This window comes from Meriones unguiculatus, chromosome 15 (assembly GCF_030254825.1).
Source record: "Meriones unguiculatus strain TT.TT164.6M chromosome 15, Bangor_MerUng_6.1, whole genome shotgun sequence".
Classification (NCBI taxonomy): Eukaryota; Metazoa; Chordata; class Mammalia; order Rodentia; family Muridae; genus Meriones; species Meriones unguiculatus.
In genome coordinates this window covers 35,436,225-35,461,431 of record NC_083362.1, presented here as the reverse complement: position 1 = coordinate 35,461,431, position 25,207 = coordinate 35,436,225, and the positions used below count along the sequence as shown (strand labels likewise).

Sequence of the window (25,207 nt, the reverse complement as noted above, 5' to 3'; positions counted from 1 at the left end):
ATCCTCTAGTGGTGGAGGCTGAGAAAAAAAAAACCAAAAGAAATCACATGTCTGGTGTGCAAATAAAGCAGTCACCTCTGACTAATAAATGAATTTTAGCCTCAAGTTTAAAAGCAGTATCAGTAAAGCCTCTTGATTTTTGAATCTTTTCATATCTTCAAATAATGACGAAGGTGTATATTACAGTCAGCTTTGTCACATCACATAGAAACAATACCAGAAAAAAAGATTCCTCCATGAGTCAGAACAGAAACCCAGATGTGACAGATGTATACACTCCAAAACTGTTTATTAGACCCGACACAAATGGAGTTTTACAATCTCAGTTTCTTAAGAAGCCCGACCAGGAGGCTGCTTGTTGCTCTTGCAAAGGGCCAGGATCCTAGAACCCTTATGATGGCTCATAACCACGGGTCCTAGCTCTAGGGGCCTTTTCAGATACCCTTTTCTGACTTTGGTAGGCACCAGGGTAGCCAGTGGTATACACACATACACACAAGGAAAACATTCATCCACATAAAATAAAAAAATCCAAACAAACAAACACACATGCCTGACCAGTCCTGGGGTAGCAGGCCTATAATCCTACTGACTTGGGAGGCCAAGACGGAGCAGTGCCAAGTTCAGGGTTAGCCTCTAAACAAACAAGCAAATAAAAGACTTTTAATATTTTATCTTAAAATAAAAACTGTGGAGTACTGAGAGAGTAAAAAATTAAGCACAACACGTTCCTGTGCCTTGCCGCAGCCGTAGCTACAGAGCAGCTATCCAGCTGTAGTCTACTTTTCTGAACTTTCTCAGCTCTTTCTCCTCAGATTTTGACAGCTGATGTATAACATCTTCTCCCAAGTCCATGCTATTTGTTTCCTGGGCTTTTTCAGTAAAATCATTTTCTTCATCTGAATCATCACTTTCTTCTTTTTCCTCTATATCTACATCATCAGGAGTTTCATCAACCCTTTGACAGTAACAGAATAAAATGGAAAAACCATTAGATATTTCTAAATAATAACTTTTTAATTTACTACAACCACATTTAAATACCATATAGAAAAGGCAACTCAACTGTAATGAGTGCCCTTATGGAGCACAGGCCACAAAAGAGCAAATGAATTTCTAAGACATGTAATTCTCACATCTTTAAGCATACCCAACATCTTTCTCAGTTCTTCACAAGTATTATACTTAATGATCTTATGCCACTAACTACATTTCAAAGCTAAAACGCATATACAGAGAATGACAATCCCCTAACAACTCAGAAGACCCTAGAATTCTTACCTGTTAGTCTCTTTAGAGAGCAGCAATGAGTTTACAAACAGAGAGCACAGGAAAGAAGCTGACGGCAGTACGTGGGCTGGGGTGTGAAGAAGCTATAGGCACATGGAAGAGTCAGATTTTGTTAGAAAGATCTTTGACAAACTGTTGCTTCACCACCCTTTCTTCTAAATGCCAAGCTAAAATAAAAGGCTTCCCTGAAGAAGAAACCAAACCAAAGGAACCAGTACTGAAAGCTCCCCACACTTGTGCAGGCCCGTCTCCTCACCCAGGTCAACAAGGGCATCACTCCACTGTCTTACTTGTCTGGACACAGAGGATGAATCAAATGTTGAGCCAGCTTACTTTCAGCTTCAGGTGCTCACTGACTCTATGCCATTTCTACTGGCCACTCACCTCATTAATTGCAGGTATGTTCTCCGTTAAGGGGAGTTGTACCAGTTCATTCTCTGAAGTTTCATTTAACTTTGCATCTTGTTGTTGCCTGTGTTTTCCCAATATAAAAGAAAATGGGGTAGTCGGCAAACTTTCCTCTGCCAGCAACTGTATGGATGTCAGAAAAAAGGAAATTATTTCAATAAAAAGGAGGAAGTTCTTTGACTTAACAAGTATTACTGAACTATAAAATGGCTCCAGTGAAAGAGTAGGAATTACTTAGTATTACTGTCATGTCACAGACAAAGCAACTTGACACCCAGTGTCCCACTTTTTACATGGGCGCTGATGAGGGAAACATGGCTTCCTTGCTGGGGCTTCTGAAGATCACAGTGAACCTGCTTTCAGAGGCCATTCAAGGGCAGAGAATGGGGGCAAGGCCACAGAGTGACACGCTCCCTGAAACAGGTTGAAGGATGAAATCTTAGGAGAGGCAAAAAAGCAATATTCTAAGACAGTTGTAAGAAAAACAAGGTGTGTGTGTCACTGATAAACACAAGAAAACTGCCTACAAAACTGCCCAAAAACTGAAATAGGGTACAAGGCTGGGAACGAAGAAGAATTCTCTTTTTTAATTTAAAAACAAAACCCAGGGCAGCTGGCGTGTGGGAGATGGAGAAAATACCTCCACAATCAGCTCCATATTCAGCGCTCTCCAGGGAGCTCCACACTGCACGCAGAGTAAAGACAGAAGGCTACCAAGACTTCCCAATTTAAAATTACGAGATACACCCACTCACCTTTTCCTCTATCTGCAACCCTGTTGTAATTCGTTCCTTTTTCTAAAGTACTACATACTTGGCTGACTTACTGCTTGTTGCTTAGCATCTGTATCTTCCTATAAACTACAAATATTGTATTTTTACAGGTAAAGCTGTTTCGCTCACATATCCCAATTGACCATAATAGCCCCTGGCATTCAGCTGATGACTAATGAACAAAATTTTCTGAGTAAATTCAATGGGTTTTCAGAAGAAATGAAACAAGCCATGAATAAATGACAACCAAAGATGAAGAATGGCACTGCGTGTCTAGGGACATCAAGCCACCACCTTCAACATGCTGAGAAATGGTTTTCAGTTTACATTTATGCCCAACTAATCAATACGTAGGAGAGGACCCTGGGGAGTACTATTATGCTGAGCAGGCTGGTTAGCTACACGGATGTACTCTACAAGTGAGAAACCTTTGTCACAGCTGAATTCTAAATGATAACTTGCTTTAGAAAGACAGCGCAGCAGGAACCACAAGTGGCTAAAGTACGCCTACCTGTTTGCTTGTTGGTGTGAGTTTCTCTTCTGAAGACTTTGTACTGAATGTTAATAAACACTAAAAAGACAAATCAATTAATAGAGCAAAATAAACATTATGAGGCACAAATGAAATAAGATGATACAATGTCCAAAAATGTCCATTTTTCATTTTGATACATACACCTGCCCACAGAAAACCAATAAATAATTTGAATTTGTTTGAAAGGCCCTGTGAGAGTCACAAGAGCATGTTTTGAGAGGCATGTAAGATCTGATAAGCTACCAGTTTCTTCAACAGCAAATCAAACCATAAAATTAGGGGAAATGCTAATCAATGCACTTTATAGTAATTTTGGAGCATGCTGCTTTCCTCGTGTCAGAGTTAACGGAAGTAATTAAGCTGCAAAGGTGCGGGGTACAGTGCTAATACAATCTCCTTCTTAACACTGATGTATTGACATATTTATTCGATCATTTCTGTAGGAAAATAAACCTTTAATGGAAGAGTTTTACCTAAAAACAAACTGTCTAAAATTATTTCTGTGAACAGGTCACCCCTTTTGAGGGAGATAGTTGTTACCTGTGATTTAGTTAGGAAGTAAAACTGGGATCTGTTCAGCCACTGGTGAGCTTCTGAGGTGAAGGATTCAGGGACATCTCGTGGAACAAACACTCCCCACTGGACTTCCTCTCTCGAGACATTCTTTTGAATATACAATGGCCTTGGCTCACTAGGTTTAAATACAAACACTAAAGGAGAAAAACAGATAGATGTCGGCACCTTACCTGCAGAGGATGGTTCTGGCCTCAGGCTGGCAGACCACTCTAGCCCTGTGCCCAGGCCCGAATACATGGCCCTACTCAGACTGTTTCAGTTCTACTGTTGTCGCTGTTTAGCATGTATCTACTGAGTGTCTAGTAAGCACCAAACAGGTTAGGAATGAGGGCTAGAATCCGAAAAGGAGGATTTCTGTTCCAGAGACCAGGAACATCTACACAAGAGACTCCAGAACACTACCCAAACATTTTATCTTAAGTATCAGACAGAAAAGAGATGCAGACATTGTCTCAGAAGCAGAGGAAGTCTAGTCAGACATCCAAGGGGAGATTTTGAAGGCTGAGTGGGAACTGGCCTGTGGAAGCAGGACAGATCACAGCGCTGCTAGTACTAAGTGTGAACGCAGACGTTAGAGGGGCTGAAGAAGAGAGGGCAGGCAGGGCTCCAGGCAAAGAGCTGCGGGTGAATTTCTGACTCAAGTTGCTTTAGCTTCTACTAAAAAGGTGGAAAGAAAACCCAGGGGACAGTGTGCACGCTCTCAGAGCACGGTAGTACTTACGATCTGAGCCCACTGAAGACTGAGACACAGCAGCAACATGGTCTGAGTAAGGATCAGCTTCCATGACTCTGACGTTTAATTTCGCACTCCACTGCACTGTGGGAAAAGCCACACACTTCTGGAAACAGGTTGACTAAAAGCTCAAGTCTTTACAGTGTTCTTCATCTTCCCTGGGAAGCTCAGTGGTATCTTGTACAAAAGGAGTTTAGGCTTTCAAAAACAACAGAGGCACAATGACATTGTCTGGGGAGGGGGTTCAGTGAGGTGTGTGGCAGGAAGGAGAACTGTAAAAGGAACTTCAGCATTTCTTCCGCACACTGCCTAAATTAGGCTTATTCCAACTCATGGCTGTTGCTTTTCTGCTCTTACTAAATATGAGTGACAGAGAGCATCATCCACATTCATAGGAAATAACCCCAAACCTTCCCCATGTGCAATTCAGTAAAATGCCACCAAAGCCTGATTTGTCAGGAGTACTAGGACAGACTACTTTCAAATCTTACATCATCTGGATCCTGCAGCCAATCAACAGAGCTGTTCCTCAGCTTCTGAAGATGAATGTGGAGTCCTGCCTCCTGAGCACACTGGGCACAATTACCTTAGTGTTTACAGTGAGTAATCCACTACCAGCCCACTGATTCAAAGCTTTTGGTCAAGTGAAAAGTTGACCAAGCAAATTGTCATGTGCTTCCTAAGTCACATTAGCATAAAGCCACACATTACCTGCACAACTGAGCAGATTCCAACAGCAAAGAACACCATTCTCAGTAGTGCTGAGAAGATACTTTGAGCATGTCAATCTTCCAAAGCAAAGGTGCCTAGGTCAAAATCACACCAAGGTGAGCAGCACACAGCCACAGCACATTTAGTTACAAAGAACTGCAGGGTTTAGTTCTACTCGATATAGACTTGTAAGCAGGTACTTTTCTTCTTTCTTTTTCCTTTTTGTGTTTCTAGTTGCTCTGACAGCAATGGAAAAGGTGCTAAGCCAACAGAAAAGGGGCTATTTAGGTACTTGTATTTCTTTAGGAAAACAGACGTAACCAAGGTATCAACTCTCTTACACGCTGTATCATGTAACAGCCACCACAGAACAGAGCACAATTTATGTAAAATATATACCACTTACCAAAATTTTATTTTATGCTCTTTACCTACAAGAAGAAAAATTGTACTCACAAAATTTTACAAAGTAAATTCACCTGTTATTCTGGCCTCAGGTCTGGGTACCATAAGTATTGGTTTGATTACTACATTATGTTTTTATGGGAACACATAGAGACGGGCATGTCAGATCAACCAATGCTAGCACAGCTCTAGTTTCTATGAAAGTGTTTCCTATACTGAACAGAGCTGAATACAGTAGTTCAGTGTTAACCCTAGTGTAAGAAATGCTTCTAAACAGCTTGTGTAATCACAAGTTTATGTTTCTTAACATTTTGATTAGCTTCTTACCCAGCAAACCAGAGATTACCTCTATTGGGGAAACATACAGTATTACTGAAGTTTAAAGGCTTACTTAAATTTATATGCTTTGGTAGCAACAAAAACTAAATTACCTACTTTATTTTCCCAGCTCGTTGACAAAATGTACATTTTAGTTCCCATGTTTCTGAATCCCATATCGTAACTATTTCTTCAAAACTAACTGCAAGTAAGGAGCCATCCTCAGAGAAACAGCAGTTGGTCGCTTGATACTTGTGGTAACTACCCACAAAGTCACAAGTCCAGCCAATGGCTTTTTCTGTGGAAAAAGAAGCCACAAACAAAAATAGCATAAACATTAAACCATATCAGAGACAGGTAATAAGCAAAAACATTAAAGAAAAAAAAAAAAACATAACACAAAGCAGATTCCCCACAACTGTGCTAAGTTAAAAGTGTTACAAAGTACTGATTATTTTGGTATTTTTTCCCTTCCTGGAGACCTTGATCTCCCTCTAGTGGAGGAGAGTAAGACGCACTGGCAAGAGCACTTTTAGCAGCACCAAACAGACATGCTGTCACCACATTCCCAAAGCGAGAAGATATGTAGAAATTTAATAGGAAAAAGTGGTTGAAATTCGCTAAAAGTTTATAGCATTTAACAAAACAGAAAACACCTTCTCAAAAAGGACATAAACAGCAATATAAATACATCACTTCTTAAAACTAACTTATCAACACAGTCTACTGAGCTTACTCACTGTATATATCAGAGTCATCTGTTAACATCCACACTTTGAAGTGGCCATCTCTGCTGGCTGTGACCAGTATGGGCTTTTCATAGTTTTCTGCATTATTGAAACAGAGAGCTGTGATGTGGTCGTCGTGTGGCATGGTGATCTTTGTGTTAAGAACAAACCTAGCAGAAACAAAACCAGAAATTTATTCTCAGAAAAGACATGGATGTCAACACTCTGCACGTCATGCAATATCTTCTTAAAAACACTCAGCTCAAGGATAATTACTCAAAATGACAAATTTTCAAACACTCTGCCTCTAACAGTCTCAAGACAATTTCTAATAACACCTGCACTAGGGGTGACTCAAGTACAAAGGATTATAGACAGCAGCTAGGTCCCTGGTAAAGTGAACTGATAAAAAATCATAACTGAAGGACTACTGAACCAGACTCTGTAGGGTAATTACACAGATTTACGAGGTCTGGCCTCTCTAAAGACAGACAAAAGAGAAAAACAATGGTGTGAAAGGCTCCATTTACACTGTGAAACACAGAATAAAAATGACCTATTCACACTGCTCTGTGTCCTAAGAGCAGGCAGAAGAGCACACAGAGTGCCTGTGTGTGACGACGAGAGGTTACGAGAGGACTAGGGAGAATCACTTAACTTCAGGCTTCTTTTCTCATCTGTGAAATGTGGGGCATAGGCTTAGGGTACAGAATTCCTTAGAAATTTACCAAGCCAGACATGGCGGTGCAGGCCCTGAGTGCCAGCACTCAGGAGGCAGAGGCGGACAAGTCTGAGTCTGAACTAGCCTGGTCTAGACAGCAAGTTCCAGAACAGCCAGCTAGTCAGAGATCCTGTCTCAAAACCAAACAAACAGAACAAAATAAAAAGACTGGTACAAAGACTAAATGAGCAGTTCTTCAAAAAAGTAGTGGCTTATTTACTTAAGCACGACACCTGTCTATACTCCTTCCTGGACACAGGGCACATTTCCATTCTAATTCTGGATTTGCCTAGAGTTGTACATTATGCTGTGGGGTTACAATTCTTTCTCATGTTTCATCATGTGATGGCATGATCTACATTACACCACTGCTTTCTTAGAGTAGAAAGCTAAAATAAAGCTAATAAAGATATTAAAATAGCCCAAGCTCCATTTCCATACGTGTCAAAGTGAAACAACATAAATACTAACAGCTTTAACTATAAAACAGAAACTCAAATGAGGGAGTAGGCATGTAATGAGATTACCCCTGGGTTTTCTTGCTATAGTTCCACAGTTTCATTTGCAGTTCAAGCTCAGTTTCATTTTCTTGACGTTGTTCAACTGTCGCCAGCCAAGAGCCAGAGCAGCCAAAAGCAGCCTTTGTTAGCTCAATCTGTATTAGACCATCATCATTGATGTACTCTTGCTGTACGATGTCTAACTGACAAGGTTAAAAAGTCCAAGTGTTATTAATAAGTACTTATTATTTACAGTCATGCTTTTCTCTAAGAAAACCTTTATAGAAAACCTCAAGGCTAAATTCTCTATCGCTTTAAAAGAGTAAAAAATAAAAAGAGATAAGCAATGGTCTAAGCAGACTAGCTTTATTTATGACTGATCCCTTCATCCCTTAAAATGGGTTTCCTTGTGTTTGCTAAGAAAATAAAGTGGTTGCTATTGGTTGAGGAGCCTTCATCTGAAAAGCTACAGATCCAAAATGTTTCATATTTTTTTTGATGTTTAGAATGTTTATATAGACATAATAGATATTTTGGGGCTAGTACCCAAGACTACACATAAAATTCATCTATGTTTCATGTACACCTAATGCATATAGCCAGTCCACGGTTAATTTTTTGTAATAGTTTTAGCATTGTGCTATGTTATGTCTTCTCATGAACTCAGACATGGAATTTTCCCCTTGTGTCAGGAAGGTACTCAGAATTTTTAGATCTGGGAATATTTAAGTCTTTGGATTTTGGCTGGGCAGTGGTGGTACACACTTTTTTCCCAGCATTCTGAAGGCAGTGGCAGGCAGATCTTTCAAGGCCAGCCTGGTCTACAGAGTGAGTTCCAGGACAAGCAGCACTACACAAAGAAACCCTGTCTCAAAAACGCAAAGAAAAAAGACTGGATTTTGAGTTTAGGGATGCTCAACCATATTAAGTGGAGTAAGCGCCCTTTTAGTAGATGCGGAAGTGTTGACTTTTTTTCAAGTTTACAGGATATGGAAAGAAAGAAAAGGTTAGCTACTAAGGTAGTAATCTCTATAGAATACTGCAGGGAACAAGGAAAAGGTGGGACTGCATTTATTAGGACTGAAATATTCTTATTTAATCTACATATGTAAATGACAGCTTTTCTACATGGCAGACCCAGATTTGTACTGTCAATCCACACATGCTTATTCCCTATCATTGTGACTCAGAGCATATGAGTGGGGAGCAACAACTTCATTAAAGTGGTCACAGACACTATCAGCCATGTTCAAGTACAAAAACAGAGGATCAAGTATCAGAAGCTTTCAAATAAACCACACAACACCAGCAGTACTGTGACTGACAGTCACTCAATTTAAAGCTTAGTTTATGGATCAAACTCTTACATTATATAACTGCTTGTCACCCTGGAGAGAATAAAACTGCAGGTGACCAGGCTTTCCATTCAAAACCAAAGCTTTGGTTTTTGGGTCAACCATCAAACCAGTAGAAACAGTCCTATCTGCAAAAGAAGAGACGGACAGTGAGTGAAATAAGAGCAGCAGCCACTCATCAGATGCAGGTCCCACATCCCCAAGTCTGCAATACCTTTCACTAGGCCTTGGATTACTGCAGATACATCAAGATTTCGGTGAATAACTATTATCTCTGTGAAAACAAGGAGAAAAATAATTAAACAAAAATAGGTCAGAGTATCAAGGTGGCAAGGACTAGATTTTTATGTTATTTTGAAATATGCCAGAACACAAAACAATCCAGTAAGTTCAAACTACGTGTGTTCATGTGTATGTCTGTCTGTGTATACGTGCATATGAATGCAAGCACTCGTGGAAGCTAGATAAGGATGCTGGGTACCCAAACCTGCAGTTATGGGTGGTTTATGAGCTGCCTCATGTGGGTGATGGGAACTGAGTAGGCTTCTTTGTAAGAGTACAGCTAATATTTGCTGAGCTCTCTAGAGTGCAGGTAGGCTTTAGAAGTTGCACTCATGAACAAACTTAATATACAAGCTGATTTAGAAGAGGAATGGGACGAGAAGGTGGGGAAGAACAGCAGAGCCTTTCCCTCATCAACCCCATTGTCACATACAATTGAGAAAAAGAAGCTCACCGCATTCTTGTGAAAATGCCATTATTTATGAAAGTGGGTCTTTAAGATCCATTTCAAACCTACCTTCCATTTTAAAAGTCTCTAAAAATATAATTGGCTCAGCAATAAACAAACACATACAACCTTATTTCATTAAAACAAATTTGAAAATGATAGGTCTGGTGGCATCTGAGGCTAGAGAGGAGAGGAGACAAGCTCAAGAGTGGAAAAAAACACGTATTAAATCTCTTACTATTCTTAACTAGTTTTAGGTCCTTTTATTCCCATTCACAAGCAGGTGGCTATCCTTATTACCTCCTCACAATATGAAACTTGGACTTACTGTTATCAGAGTGAGAAGTACAGAACAAATCTCCTGCAGGAGAGATGGAGATGTGCTCAATAGTAGATCCTAAGCGGGGAAGAAACTCCTTGTTCTTCTCGGAGCCGTCACGCCATTCTACAAGCACACACTCGCGCCCACCACTCAGCAGACTGGTGCCTTCATGGCCAAAGAAATCAAAGGAGCAGAGTTTGAAAGAAAAAACCAAAACCAAAACAAACAAACAAAAAAAACAAACACAAAGACAAAATAATCAGTTCTTAAGTGATCACTAGAACTTACAAAAGTGGCTTCATATCATCTTTAACTGGTTTTATTTATTATCTTTCAGTCCTATTTTTAGTTACCAAAGCTGAGTAGATATATAGGGTACACGATGCTTGCATATATATATATATATATGTATATATATATACATATATACACACACACACACACACACACACACACAGTGTAATACTCAAATCATGTAATTTGAACATCTGCCATCTTGAACATTTATCTATTCCTTGTAGTAGCTACAGTCACTCAATTGTGCAACAGAGGAAATGAAGCAAAGATGACCTATACATAAAATATTTGTCAGTCACACGTCTGCTGAGGGATTAATATTCATAAAAAAGAGAACTCAAATAATTCAAAAGCATAATATAATTGAAGAATGAACAAAAAAACCATAATAGGCATTTCCCAAAGATACGCAAATGTTCAACAGGTACATGAAAAAAATCCTCCACATTAGTAACTATCAGAGAAATGTACACACACCCAAAATGAGGCAGTGCCCCACTTTACATAGAATGTGGAAAAAGAGATTCTCACATCCAGTCATCACGGAAACAAAAGTCTACACTTCATAGAGCAAGTTCACTCTGGCATATACCTAAGTGGAATGAAACCAGTATACTAAAGAAAGTAACATTACCATCACACATCAGTAGTATGAACTAGCTATGCTCAGCCCAAATAAAACATAGGACTCCAGTGTCAGCAGCTTTGGGAGGAGATATTTAGTCGCGTAAAGTTTTGTATTATTGTATGTTTATGATCATTCCTTGCCCTGAGTTGGGCACAGGCCACAGTAGAGAAAGGGATGAAGAGGAAGGGTAGACTAGATTAGGAGAGAACAAAGACACCACATGAAACATACAAATAAATACACATTTATTTGAAATACACTGTAGTGATATATAGTACAGTATAGTACAGGTAAGTTTTGGTTTGTTTAAAAACCTAGTTATGTTACGTGACTATGTTTTTGTTTTAATCCCAGGTGTGGGGTTAGAGGCTGCTTCACAGCAGTGATTATGATTTGCACTAGCAGGGGTGTGATCTTCATCAGCTGTTTATTCTGGGAACTGTGGATGCCAGAGCCCAGAGAGGGATGGGGTCGCTCTGAAGAAGGCAGCAGCTCTCCCTGCTGCTCTGTTGCAGTTTGATAAGAAATTGGAGATATCCTGACAAGACACAGATCACCCTTGCCCCAAGGAACCCTATGACACTAATGAACAGGAAGGAGTCTAAAGAGAACTAGTGCCCCTTTTCCCACTAACCTTCTTCTGTCTTTCCTATCTGGTATTGGAAGGGATGGGGGTGGGGAAAGGTGGTAGATACAAGAACTCAAGTTAAGTAGCATAAACAAATACACCACCACATATGCACCAGCATACCAAAACCACAGGTATTTTTTTTTTTCTTTTTTGAAGTAAGTGAAAAGTAGGATAAAGAAGGTAAATAAACAGCCATATATTTCATCTGTAGGGATAAATCCTCTTCTTTCTCTTGTCTCAATGCCTATGTCACAATCGTACTCCTGTGGACACTGGGCACTGTTCCCCACATCCAAAGCTTCATCAGGCTGAATTTACTCTCTACTTCCTGGGCTCTAAGGAGCTAACCCTAAGTAAACCTCCAAACATCCAGAGCACAAAGGACCATCTAAGACTTGTCCTGTTAGTCTCCATGAAGAAAGGACAAATCACTTCCCCATTTTCCTTTGTAGGCACATGATCTTCCTTAGCCCCTTTTAGAATTCAGACAAAACTGACTGAACTTCCTGCACATGGGCGTGAGAGCGCTAAAAGTAAAAGGCACAATGTACTTCTCTGTTAAAGAGAGAACCTCAGGTTTTTTTTTTTTTTTAACCTCTTCCCGTATCTGTTCCATATCAACAAGGTCTGAATTTAAAATAGGGAACAGGCAGCCTGTCCTTTAAAAACGTGAGTTTCTAAATACACCAAGGTCCAAATTTTACTTAGTAGCTATTGGACTTAATGCTAGTCACCAGCTCAAACCCTCACTTCCTTTATCTGTGAAAGGTGAATTAATGACACACTTCACTGGTCCAAAGACAGGTGATGGAAAACACTGGCAGCTACTTGCATTTGATAAATGGCAGAGTTATCCACTATAATTCTAGAGTAAGATTATTTCCCAGCTGGCTAACCCTTTCCATAGCTTCTTTATGCCAGGAGAAAAGAGGTCAGGTGTGTACATTGGAATCTTGAAAGCTAAACTCCATACTATTGTGCTGAAGAAGGCCCTAACAAAGGGGTTGTCATAAAAAGTGTACAATTTGACTCTGTAACTTTTTTTTTTTTGGGGGGGGGGACATGGACAGGACCTCACTACAAAGCTTAGGCCAGCCTTAAACTATAGTGATTCTCCTGCCTCAGCCTCCTAAGCAATGGGATTACAGTTGTGAATTTCAACCTTTGATTCAGGTACTTCTACACTTCCTTTTAATTAGCAGAGGTGCTTACCTGTCGCCGTAAAAGCCAAATCCATAACCACATCATGGTGCCAATGCAGGCATGTGAATGTGTACTTCCTATCATCATGAAAATTCCTCCTATTGGAGAAAACAAAATACTTTTTAAACACATTTTCTCCTCACATAATATATCCTAATTACAGTTTCCCTCCCTCTACTACTGACAGCTTCTCCCCATCCCTCCTCCCATCCAGACCTACCCCCGTCATGTCTCTGAGTAGAAAATACCCGGGTTCCTGAGACAGTAATAAAATAATACATTGTAAGTAAAAACAAAAACTAACACATCAGAACTGGACGAAACCAACAAACAGAAAGAGTCCAAGAGAAGGCACAAGAAACAGACACTCAGTCGTTTGCGCTCAGGAACCCCATAGAAACACTAAACTGAAAGCCATGGTATACGCCACCCTTCTCCCATGGGGTTCCCTACGCTCTGAGTGGGGTTATTTGATGAAGACACCCCAGTTAGGGCTGAGAAAACTAAACTCTTAACTTGACCTCAGGTGCAAAATATGCTGGATCTGATAAACCAGTGTTTATTAAGTGTTCTGGCATTAGTACTTCAAGATACTTTGCTATTCCCAAGGAGCTGGATCCGATAAACCCGTGTTTATTAAGTGTTCTGGCATCAGTACTTCAAGATACTTTGCTATTCCCAAGCAGACCCACTTCTATAAGCAAGGTCATCATGGTACCACACCACCCACTAGGTACGCTCCTAGAGAATCTTTACTTTAGATACATGACTAGATAAAGCACTGTCACACTTTCCTGTTTTAGTCAAAAGGCCGAGAAAAAAGTTTTCTTCAATAAAATGGTTGCAGGTGACACGGAATGCTTCCCTTTCTTCAGAAGCTTTAGGTTACGAATCCTACATCATAGTATGAAGGGAGAGCACATGCCAGGAAAGGGAAGGTGGCAGCACAGCCCAGTCCTCTGTGACAGGGATGTTCCACAGCATCTTTTTAGGGACTTAATGCTGCCCGGCAGGATGAATGTGAAGCAGTACACAAGTGATCCCAGGTTTTTCCAAGCTCACTGACCAAAGGCGGATTTTGCCGTCCATGTGACCAGATGCAATGCAGTCTTCCCTTGGATGGCAGGCTACACATGTGAACTTGTTCTTAGCATTCTTCTTATTTTTGGTTGATGATAAAGTAAAACTAGGGAAAAAAAAAAACACCCAAAAAAACAAAATAAAACAATTCTCTCCTAGGTATGAATCAAGTGTTCTGCTTGTTTTTAAAAATGTTTTTAAACATTTACCAATATATGAAGTTCGTATGACACATACCTTATCACTGAACTTGTCAATGCATGCTACTAAGATTTAAGTAAAGAGGACACCCCCTTTGGTACCTTTTTCTGGTTTGGGAACAGCAAATTTCTCTCTGAACCAAAATGTCAGCATTAAAACTTACGACCATGCTTAGTAAAATTCTAACAGAAACAGTGACTTTATGTGTCCCAAAGGGACAAATTCATAGGGATAAATCCATTTGCTATGTCTAGCTTGGTTCCTAGTCCACTTCTGAAGAAGTAAGGTTCCTTATATACCATAAACAAAATAGTGCTAATCTAAGTAGGGTAGCTGGGAAGTTGACAGTGTCTAAGAGAGAGTGACTGCATGATGCTCATCTCAGCACCAGCCTTTCTAAATATGGCAGTTATTCATCCTTACAACTCAGTTAGACATTATCTCCACTTAAACATATTAATCTGAAGTACATCATGGCTAAAATGGATTAAACTTTTTAAGAGCATGCCGTTGATTTTCTGTCAACCTCACACAAGGTAGGGTCACGTGGGAAGAAGAAACGTCAATGGAGACAGTTCTTCTAGACTGGCCTGCTGGCAAGCCTGTGGGACTTTCTTTTTTTTTTTTTTTTTTTTTTTTTAAATTGAGATTGATGGGGAAGGACGTAACTCAGTAGTGGAGATGTTACCCCCCTCGACAGCTGGGTCTGGGAGGTATAAAAAAGAATTTGAGTGAGCCACAGACAGAAAGCCAAAAATCAATATTCGTGGCCTCTGCTTTATTTCCTTGAGTTCCTACTCTATCTTCCATCTCTGATGGATTATGACATAGAGATGTTATCTAAATAAACCTTTTCCTCCCCACGCTGCTTTTGGTCACGGTGTCTTAACAGAACAATAGATGCAAACTGGAACAAAGCCCCAGTATCCTAACGTTTATACCCATTGCTACAGCCACTGAGAATCACCGGCCACGCCTCTTCAATCTAAACCCAGTTTCTACAGCAAGTGCGCACTTGGTTGTACTGTATGTGTGAGGTGTGGGACGGAGAAGACTCCCTGGCCTGGACACCCCCACCCTACCACTGTGTGCTGAGCATTTGCACCTCTACAGGATGGTCCTACTTCGTGAAACACTGACTGGAAACGGGTTTGGACAACACTGCAACAAGTACCCGGTAAACACAACAAGCAAACAAAAGGGGATTCGTACTTGCATGTTTTTTTCTTTTTGAGAAAATACACAGATAAATAAAAGTCCCGTACTGCAGCAACATATTCTCCCTGGGGATTTAAGCAGAGGTAACATAAATTTTTTTTCTTTAAGATTGTATTATTATAAAACGACATGCTATACTTTGGCCATGGAAAAAATAACCCTACCTTTAGAATTAAGATGAATTAAGCCCTAAATTCTCCAGGTTTAAGTTTGCGATTTACATTTTTTCCTATTAGGCATACATACAATACAATAGCATGCTATGTCTGACTGTGTCTGAATTTCCTATGATGGTATGTTAATATAGAAACAGTGCCCATATTTTCTACAGCACACAGCCTAAAGTGCAATAATTTCAGTAGCTATTATATGAAACAGGAAAAGAAAAGTACAAATACTAGATATTGTTATTTTGGGGAATTTTGTAAATGATCAAAGGACAGAATAAGAACAACATAAGGATGGCTGTAAAGAATACATACCACAATTCAGGAATACTTGCTAAAACAATGTCATAGTTTTTAGTTACTAACAAAAATATGGTACTGGCCTATCATCGGTGTTGAGGGGAAACCTTTCAGGAAATAGACTACACATCAACAGAAACCAACAGCTCATATATACCTCGTTTCCAAAGGCAATGCACTTGGGGGACTGGTTTATGTAATCCAACACAAAGGCGAGCTCCTTAGCTTCCACATCCTGGCTTGGTGACTTGGGCAGCTTCACTGAAACCAGCTGAAATATATCTGGCCGGATGAAGTCATTTGTTATAAAGCTTCTCTAAAGCAAGTACATTTAGTCATACAAAACTATTAATCTGTACTCTCAAATGCCAAAGCTGCAACTACAGGTCATCTTGAACAAAAAGCCCCTCAAGCTAAACTCTTTATTTCGCAAAAAAAAAAAAAAAAAAAAAAAAAAAAAGTATTTCTTCTTCTTCTTCTTCTGTGTCTATGAGTTTTGCCTGTTTGCATGTAAGTGCACTGTGTGCAAAGCCTGGTGCTCATGTGGGTTCAGAAAGTGGACTTATGGGTGGTTGTAAGCTGGCACACGGGCGATGGGAAGCAGACCCGGGTCCTCTGCAAGGGCAGCGAGTGCTCTTAACTGAACTTGTCATTTGAATGAAGTCTAAAGCCACAATTCCTGGACACCCTGGGCATTATCTGCAGAAGTAAAAATCGTACATAGATGTATTTTTCCAAAGCACTCAGGTGAGGTTTAAAGTGAGTCTGAGCTGGTGTGCATGTTTAATTCCAGAACTATAGGAAGCTAGAGGATCTCTGTGAGTTTGAAGTTACCCTGACCTACACAATGAGATCCAGAACAGGCAGGACTATAAAGACCTTGTCTCAATTAAAAACAAAACAAAACAAAAAAAGACACAAAAAACACAATAAACAAAAATAAAATGGGACTGAAAAATGGAGAGAGTACTGATGAGTTAAGATAACACAGAGCCACACAAGTATTTTCTGAAATGTGCAGCTAGGAAGATGGCTCAGTATGAATGCATGAAGACCTGCGTTTGATCCTTACACCAATTACAAAAGCAAACACAATGGTGGGTGCCCAGGCAGGCAGATCCCTCGGGCTTTGGAGCAGGTTGTTTAGCTGAATCATCCAACTGAAGGTGCAGAGAGATATCTCCAAAATTAAGGGAAAAAACAAAGGAAGATGCCTGGAGTCAGCCTCGAGACTCTACATAAACAAACACTTGCATGTACTTACATGTACATAAGTTATCTATGGCCTGTTATATATGACATTTACAGATAAGCATAAAACAGGCACACAATTCAAAAGGTTACTTATACTAAACCAAAAGTGATTTTAAAGCCATTTTTTTTTTTGGTGCACATATTTTCATACCATTTAGTAAAAAATGAAGGCAATTTTCATAATGAGGAGATGCATGTGCTTGTATATTTTTACGTAACGAATTAAATCTTGGGCAGTCCAGCTGACTGTCTAGTCACTGTATTAAAGCTGCTTCGAATTTTTAATTTTGATACAATGGCATCTTATGGGGTGAGTGGCACTCTTGAATCCCAGCATGAGAAATTATCTTTGGGTACCTCCATGTTGATATTCTGATTTATCAAATTCTACAATGGAGAATAACTATCTGCTGATAATATGGTAGACATTTCTTAACCTTTCACATGTGACAGTTTCAATGCTGGAATAACAATTCACCTACTGGTTCTTAATACCATTTTCTATCTATATTATTTAGTATGAACCAAGAGCAACAAATAAAAGGACTGTGATGCTTATTATGAATGACATATTAAGGGCTGGAGACTGGCTCAGACATTAAAGGATAGGCTCACAATCCAAAATAGAAGGATAGGATATTAAAATTCAGCAGAAAAATCTGTGCTCAGTGGCACATGTCTGTAATCCTAGCTCTCTGGGAGGCAGAGGTACATGGATCTCTGTGAGTTTGTGGCCAGCCTGGTCTACAAAGCAAATTCGGTATAGCCAAGACCACACAGAAAAACCTTGTCTCAAAAACAAAAACAAAACAACAAGAAAAAAATTCAGCAGAAAGACAAATTCTAGCCTGGCTTTAACACTGAGCTCTGAGTCCTCTATAGATAGATAGATAACATAAATAAATAATCATTACCCAATGAAGACCTCAGAACTAACAGAAAGCCTCCCTCCAAAGGATATAAAGATGAGAGCAATTTAAGTGCTAACTCAAAACTGCTAGCTTGAGATTAAACGATAGTGTTGAGACCTTGTAATTTTAAGAAAGTGTAAAGATCTATTTATTGTCCAACAAAAATAAGTGCATTATGCTGTACCTGGTTCTTCTTTACTTATAGTAAGGAAGACGGAATCTTCCGCATGGGGAGGAATAAAGAGGGCATGGAGTTTAGGTCCAACGATGAAAGTCTGAAAGAGATAATGAGTAACACTCTGTACCATCAGCTCCTCCAGCAGAATCCTGAGCCCATGATGTAGTCTAGGTTTTCTTATGCGTGTTTTGCTACCTCAAGAGAAGAGATGTCTGTAGAGGCCAAGTACACTATTGTTGAATAATCTTATATATATTTTCCTGGCTTTTCAATGATTGCACAGTGTCTCACTGAACCTATCATAATTTTAAGTAACAACAAGGTTGTACAAACTTTTCCTACCATGAACAATTTTTTTTTTAAGATTTCTTTATTATGTATACAGTATTGTCTGCATGTACAGCTGGACACCATAAGAGGGTACCAGATCTCTATAGATGGTTGTGAACCACCATATGGTTGCTGGGAATTAACCTCACGACCTTTGAAAGAGCAGCCAGTGCTCTTAACCTGTGAGCCATCTCTCCAGCCTCCACCATAAACAATTTAAGGACTACATATACAAGATATTTCAATGAGAAATTCTAAAAGAAAAAAAGTACTATAATTTTTGTTTTCTTATCATGGACCGCACATATAAGTCTATCTAAATTGTACTCATTACTGTACATCTCTTTTCAATGTGATTTCAGCAAGGGGATAATCATTCTATTTGTTTAGATTTATACTTCTAAAATTAATGGGATGAACTAACTATCTCATCATGGTAACATGGTAACCGGTATTTCATTTTCTGTTATGTGTAATTCCTAGCTTACTCTTGCCTTACCCACCCCTCCCTGAGAATGCTGGGACAGAACCCAGGACCTCACACAGACACTTCACACTAGCTACATCCTCAGTGTCCGTGCTCATTTACTTCCCACCCTGTTGGCCTAACTAGTAGTTTCTTATTGGTGTGTAAAGTATTTTTTCTCAGTACTTTTACCAGTCTTCTTTTTATGGTAGAATCTTGAGATTTTATAGTCAAAATTATGTATTTTTTAAAATAATGAATGTTAGTGGCTACGTTTAAAATTGTGTGTTTGGCAAGTTCTCTCTCATCCTGGCTAGCACCCAAATAATTGAGACTGGACTATTATATTTGTTTTAATGCTTTCTGGCACAACCCTCTAAGCTAGTCTGACTTCCTCTTTGTCAAAATTTCCACGACACTTGCATTTTATGTCATTCTCTGCTCAGCTGCTCTCTCCTGTGTCTCCTGGACCTCTACCATGGTTAAATTCCCTACTTCTTCCCTCTATCTACTCCTCCTCTAGCTCACAGGAAGTCCAGTTCTACTGTCTCCCCTGCTCACTGACTGGCTGTAAACTGCTTTACTGGCATGTCAGGGGATGACTGGACAGCAGTATTTACACACGCTGAGACAGGAGATTTTCCAAACAAGGATCGCAACCAGATATGAGAGGGCAAGGAAATTAGCATATGAATATTTTCATAGTACACAATAACACCATTATGCCTATAAATATAGATTTGTTATTGAGAAATTTGAGATTAGGCCTTACAGAAGAAAACTAAATAACAATATACATACCTTTATCAAAATGCCATCAAGATAGTCCCACAGTTTAATTGTGCCATCAAAGGAACAAGAGTACAGCTAAAAGGATAAACAGCACACACATTATTCAGTATTCCAGTGGTAAATATCAACGATTCAAGGCATAAAGGACTGGGTTTTGTTGTTGCTCATTATCTCATTAGCCTTGAAAGACTAACAGAATTTATAAAATATATAATAGAATTTATAAAACTTAAATATTCCTATTTAAAATTCAAGTGCAAAAGCTTTGTGAGCCCCAATATGATACTCCAAAAGTATCAGACTCAGATCTGGGATTTGGGGATGTTCAAGCAGCACAGTAAAACAAATATATTCCAAAATCTGAAACATTTTCTGCTCTAAGTATTTGATATAAAGGAAACCAACTAGTGGTTTCTGCAAAATAATCTAATTAAAACATTCTAACAATTTCAAGTTTTAAGTAGAAGTGGATGATGTAGGACTCAGCCTTCTACTCTAAGTGGGATACAGTATGGAGCTGAGTAAGGATCACTCAAGAATTCGTTCTTGACGGGCGCAGTGGCATATGCCTGTAATCCCAGCACTCGGGGCAGAGGCAGGTGGTTATCTGTGAGTTCGAGGCCAACCTAGTCTACAAAGTGAGTCCAGAACAGCCAAGGCTACACACAGGGACCCTGTCTTAAAACAAACAAACAACAACAACAACAAAAAAACAAATTCAAAGTCTAATTCTTTTTTTGTGTTACTGCATTCATCTTCCCTAAGTATTAAAAAAGTTTCTCAAATGACTACAGGAGGCTCCTGAATCCCTTAAATCCAATCCATTGAGGACCAATACTTTCAAAAATACAGTAGGAATTCTTGTGCACTTGAACTCTCTGGCAATTCCATGATGTTGTCAAGTTCCAGGAACCTCAGTCTTTGCTGAACATCATAGCAGATGGCTCAGCAGTGTTAGAAGACCATTCTTGGTGAGCACAGATCTTAACACATGGATGAACCATGTTTGTTAAGCAAGCTTAGCTTTATAAGGGTTATAGAGATTTTGTTGTTTTGTGAAAAATACCTTGTTTATAAGGTTTATAAATAATTTTAATATGAAAGTGTCAATTTGACAATTTTGTGAATTCAGAGATTAAAAATATAAATGTATATATTTTCAAGAGCACATCATAACTTTGGAGTTTAACACATAAAATGTGTTAGTTTATGCCCTACTTTCTTGTGACAAGGTCAGGGTAGCAACGTATATCCTTTCTAAACCAAGCAATAGCCTTCATGTTGCTATGACTAATGCAGAAAATAGGAACTTGTTAAAAATTATAGTAAGAGGAAAATATTGAAATAATTTTATCTTTAAATTGAAACTGAAGGACACGTGTTTGGGTAGTCATAATACCAGTGCTTTATGGAGACCCAAAATCAAGAAATCCATTTACCTGCACCTGTATTTCAGAATGTCATGCAGATAAGAACACCCTTCTCAAGTAACACCTATTAGCATCATTCAGCTGATAGGCTTCTCAGAACAGATTATGGGCAGTAAAGTTCCAGGCGGGGGTCCTCTTGGCACTGCTCATTAACTGAAAAGTACCCCGCAGAGGAGAATCTACAGATCATTTCCTGTCAGTCTGTTAAGCAGACTCTACAAATGTAACTAAATGTTCCTGTCAGCAGCAAGACCAACGACAGCTTGTTTAACACAGCTTGTTTAACTACAGACCGCACCTGCAGATGGTTGTTGGGGTTGAGGAGGATTCCAGACACCAGATTTTTGTGCCCATGCAGAATATGCACACACTCTTCTGTGGCTGTGCTGTAGACCTTAACAAAGTCGCCCGAGACACAGAAGATATACCTGGAAAAGAGAGTGCAACCTGAGTCTCACACATTACACAGATATTATCCTTTTCGTGCCTATTACAAAGATAACAACATGCAAATAGCTTTCAAGGTAGTTTAAGAACTGTATATTCAAGTACATGTGTTGTTATGCCTATGAGGCTGTGGAAGATGGAATCATCTATTAGCCCAGAAAAGACTATGCGGTGCTGCAGAATCGTCCTGCAAACAACTGAATTCCCCCTTGCTGAATAGCTGCAGCACTGAGACCCAATTACTTTTCAACGGTTCACTGGCAGCATGTGCACATGTTCCAAAATGCTCCACAGCTACCTGCAGACATCAGCTCACAAACGCTGAGTAAAATGCTCTGCTCTCAATGGCAAGGTCCAGGTTCCTTGAGTTCGTATTAGCTTCTTTTCTACCTGCTAAAATGCGAACTGTGTTTACATCTTTTTAGAGCTGTGGCTTCCTCATGAATGCTAGATGCCTTCATAACCCAATGTTCTAGTCATCACAAAACTTATCATAAGCAAAGTTTCGGAAAGAAATTTGCTCTGTGCCAATTATATCTCATGTTTTTCTCACTGTGGAAGAACACAGATCAAACCAGTGAGAACCCAGCCAAACAATTCTCTGTGCTCCCAAGGCACCCTACACATGACTTTATCTTATGAGGAAAATGTGATGCTAAGATTGCCATTAGCCTGCTTTATCAAATCTATGACATCTCTGAAGCCAGACTGTGGCTTATAACTGATGGTATGTCTAAGACATATAGGCCAACAGGTGGCTCTATAATGTGCTCAGGAAAGGAAATCACCACAAAGTACCTGTAGTGTTTGCTATTCTTCATAGCTAGACCAACAACCTTGAGTAATTAAGTACAGAGGCTAACATTTATAGCCTGGACCATTCCTAAGAAGTTCTAAGCTTCCAAGAGTGGTTGATACAGTCAGGCTTCAAATTCACAATAAGTTAACTCAGCAAAACTTGACCTTATTCCTCCTTAAAGACAGAACAAAACAAAGGTTTTTGACTAAACAGCAAAACAAAACAAAAAAACAAAAACAACTGGATAATCTCCCTTCCAATCCCATTCTCTACTAGCTAACATCACATACACTGGCATGCTAACCATATCAATCTTTTCAATAAAAATACATTTCTAAGCTGGGCCTGGAGACACAGGCCTGGAACTCCACTGTCTGGGAAGGTGAGGCAGGAGCATCACAAGTACAAAGGCTTCCTGGACTACCAGAGTTCAAAATCAACCTGAGCAATTTAGTGAGATTCTGCTCAAAAGAAAAGAAACAAAGGAACACGTTTGGGTGGGGTAGGTGCTTGGGTCAGATCTCAGTAGAATGCTTGCTTAGTACCTGCATGGCCCTAGGTCCACAAAGTAACACAAAGTAAAAACAAAAACAATGCTAGCAGACCCATTATCTTTGGATCCTACTGTGTACCTATAAAGGAGGCCTTTCATTCATTTCCTCTAATAAACAACTGTCTCAGCCTAGTGTGATGGTTTCAATGAGAACAAAATGGTCCCCATAGTTTCAGATGTTTGAACTTGTGCCGAGTTGAAGGAATTATTCCTGAAGAATTAGGAGGCATGGCCTTGTTAGAGGTGTGCCACTGACAGCAGGCTTGAAGGTTTCAAAAGCCCAAGGCATTTTCAGCTGGCTCTCTCTGCCTGGGATTGTCTCAGGTACTGGCCAGTGCCATGCCTGCCTGCCTACCTCCATCACGCACCCCACCATGATGGTCATGGATTCCAACCCTCTGCAAATGTGAGCTCCAAATTAAGCATTTTGTTTTATAAGTTGCTTTGGTCATGGTATTTTGAAATGGCAACAGAAAAAAGCATATAAGTACTTTTAAAGTACACCTAGACAGTAGCCCTCTGCAATCTCTCCATCTTTCTCCCTATGAAGTAATATGGCCTTAAAAGTGCCTAAGGTTTGAAGCAGCTACTACTGCCTTTCCTATCCTTTATCACACAATGAGTTCCCTGTCTTCTCAGCTCAGTTCTTGTCTTTGTCAGCTCAGCTAGAAAGAGTTGACATAGCCTAAAAAAAGTCCAAACTATCAGACTCAGCAAATAGAACGGAGCAAACACTTCATTTTAATAGACAAGATGAGGTACAGTTCAATGGAGGGTGAAGCTGGATATAAGGATGAGTTTGAAGGGGCAGAACTGTGACAACTCCTCTAGGCCTGTTTTTTCCTTTTAATTCATAAAGCAATGTCAACAAACCCCCTTTACTGGTAAGGACTACCTTACAAAAACCCTTGCTTGTGTGTGAAAGCTCCTTTCATCATGCATGCACTGTGTAACTAGCTAGCACTCACCCATAGGCAGGGTATTGTGGGATAATACACCCTCCATAAATACTATCTTTACCATTCTAAAATAGAAAGCGGTTTTACTAAGTATCTCTCCATTCCAAGTGCTTTGAAAAACTACCCTACTACACATCTCTTCTAGGTGATATAACGTGGCAGCAACGCTGCCATCTGATATGCTGGGAGCCACTGAAGGCCACTGTTGTAAAAGCTGTGTGCATAAGGACATTTCATTCTTCTCAAACTCTGTAAGACAGATCACCTCCTACAGATCTAATAGAGTTTTTTTATGTAAAGCTCCAAAAAAAAAAAAAAAAAAAAGAAAGAGTCTGGTATTAGTGAAGTTTTTCTCTGGGAGAAGGCGAGATTTAGAGAGTCAAACATTCCACGCGAAGAGTACGAACTGTCGTCTGGGTACTGCAAGGGCTTGTTGTATACTGCTGAACCATTTTCCATCCCCGGGGCGCCTGCTCCACTCTGGACAAATGCCCTGCCCCTGCACCCCTTCAATCCACCGCAGGGAGAGCCGGGGGGGGGGGGGGGGGCTAGGCGCACGCTCGCAGCAGCAAGGCCGGGCAGCCCCCGGGCGCTCCGCCGAGCGCAGCCTCGCAGCGGGCCGGCTGACAGTCCCCTGCCCGGCCCGGAGCCCGCCATCCCGCGGCCCACCGCGTACTTAGAATCTGCAGAGAACACGGCTCTCCTGAAGTTCAGCCGGCTGCCACCACAGCGAACCACGCGGACGCACTCCTCTACCATCTTTGCGCAGACGCCGGAACCGCGAGCGCCGGCCCACTGCGAACTTCCTGCCTGGGCCGGCCCGCCGGGCGCGTTTCTCCCCGCGCGGTCCGCCCGGGCTTCTCTAGCTCGGAGACTCTATGATTGGCTCAGCGCCTGCGCCGCCATCTTTAGTTTGGGAACTTGTAGAAAGAGTGACGCCGTGCGGCCGCACGCAAAACTAACTCATACCACATACCGCCGCAGCTCCTCAATACGAAGAGCCTTCTCTTCGGCCTCTTCAACCCACTGTATAGGCTCGGCCAGAAGAGAAAGCGAGCGCCACTCCTTCAGCGGAGGCCTCGCCCGGTCTGTGACAGCGCGATGACGCAATCATCCCGCGCCAATTTACCGCGCTGGCCTAGAATTTTCGTTGTTGTTTGGTTTTTTGTTTTGTTTTGTAGGAAGAGCGCCTTCTTTCGGTAGTAACTGAAGTAGAGCCTTTTAGTTCTCACTCTGATGAGCTCCGCCAAGTTCCTAT

General features: G+C 40.4%; 1 protein-coding gene across 1 annotated transcript; it reads right to left on the bottom strand.

The window, feature by feature from the left end:
• Positions 1 to 272: 272 nt before the first annotated feature.
• Wdr75 (WD repeat domain 75) lies at positions 273 to 25,003 on the bottom strand. The gene is made up of 21 exons (XM_060368328.1): positions 24,626 to 25,003; positions 21,490 to 21,619; positions 19,771 to 19,836; positions 18,180 to 18,270; positions 15,988 to 16,112; positions 15,358 to 15,428; positions 13,931 to 14,050; positions 12,874 to 12,962; positions 10,112 to 10,270; positions 9,268 to 9,327; positions 9,066 to 9,181; positions 7,726 to 7,901; positions 6,490 to 6,647; positions 5,867 to 6,047; positions 5,027 to 5,121; positions 4,304 to 4,399; positions 3,547 to 3,716; positions 2,983 to 3,042; positions 1,675 to 1,821; positions 1,282 to 1,373; positions 273 to 958 (listed from the first exon to the last, which is right to left on the bottom strand). Exons 1-21 carry the CDS (start codon positions 24,706 to 24,708, stop codon positions 754 to 756), a joined length of 2,490 nt encoding a protein of 829 aa, XP_060224311.1. The 5' UTR covers positions 24,709 to 25,003; the 3' UTR covers positions 273 to 753.
• Positions 25,004 to 25,207: the final 204 nt, after the last annotated feature.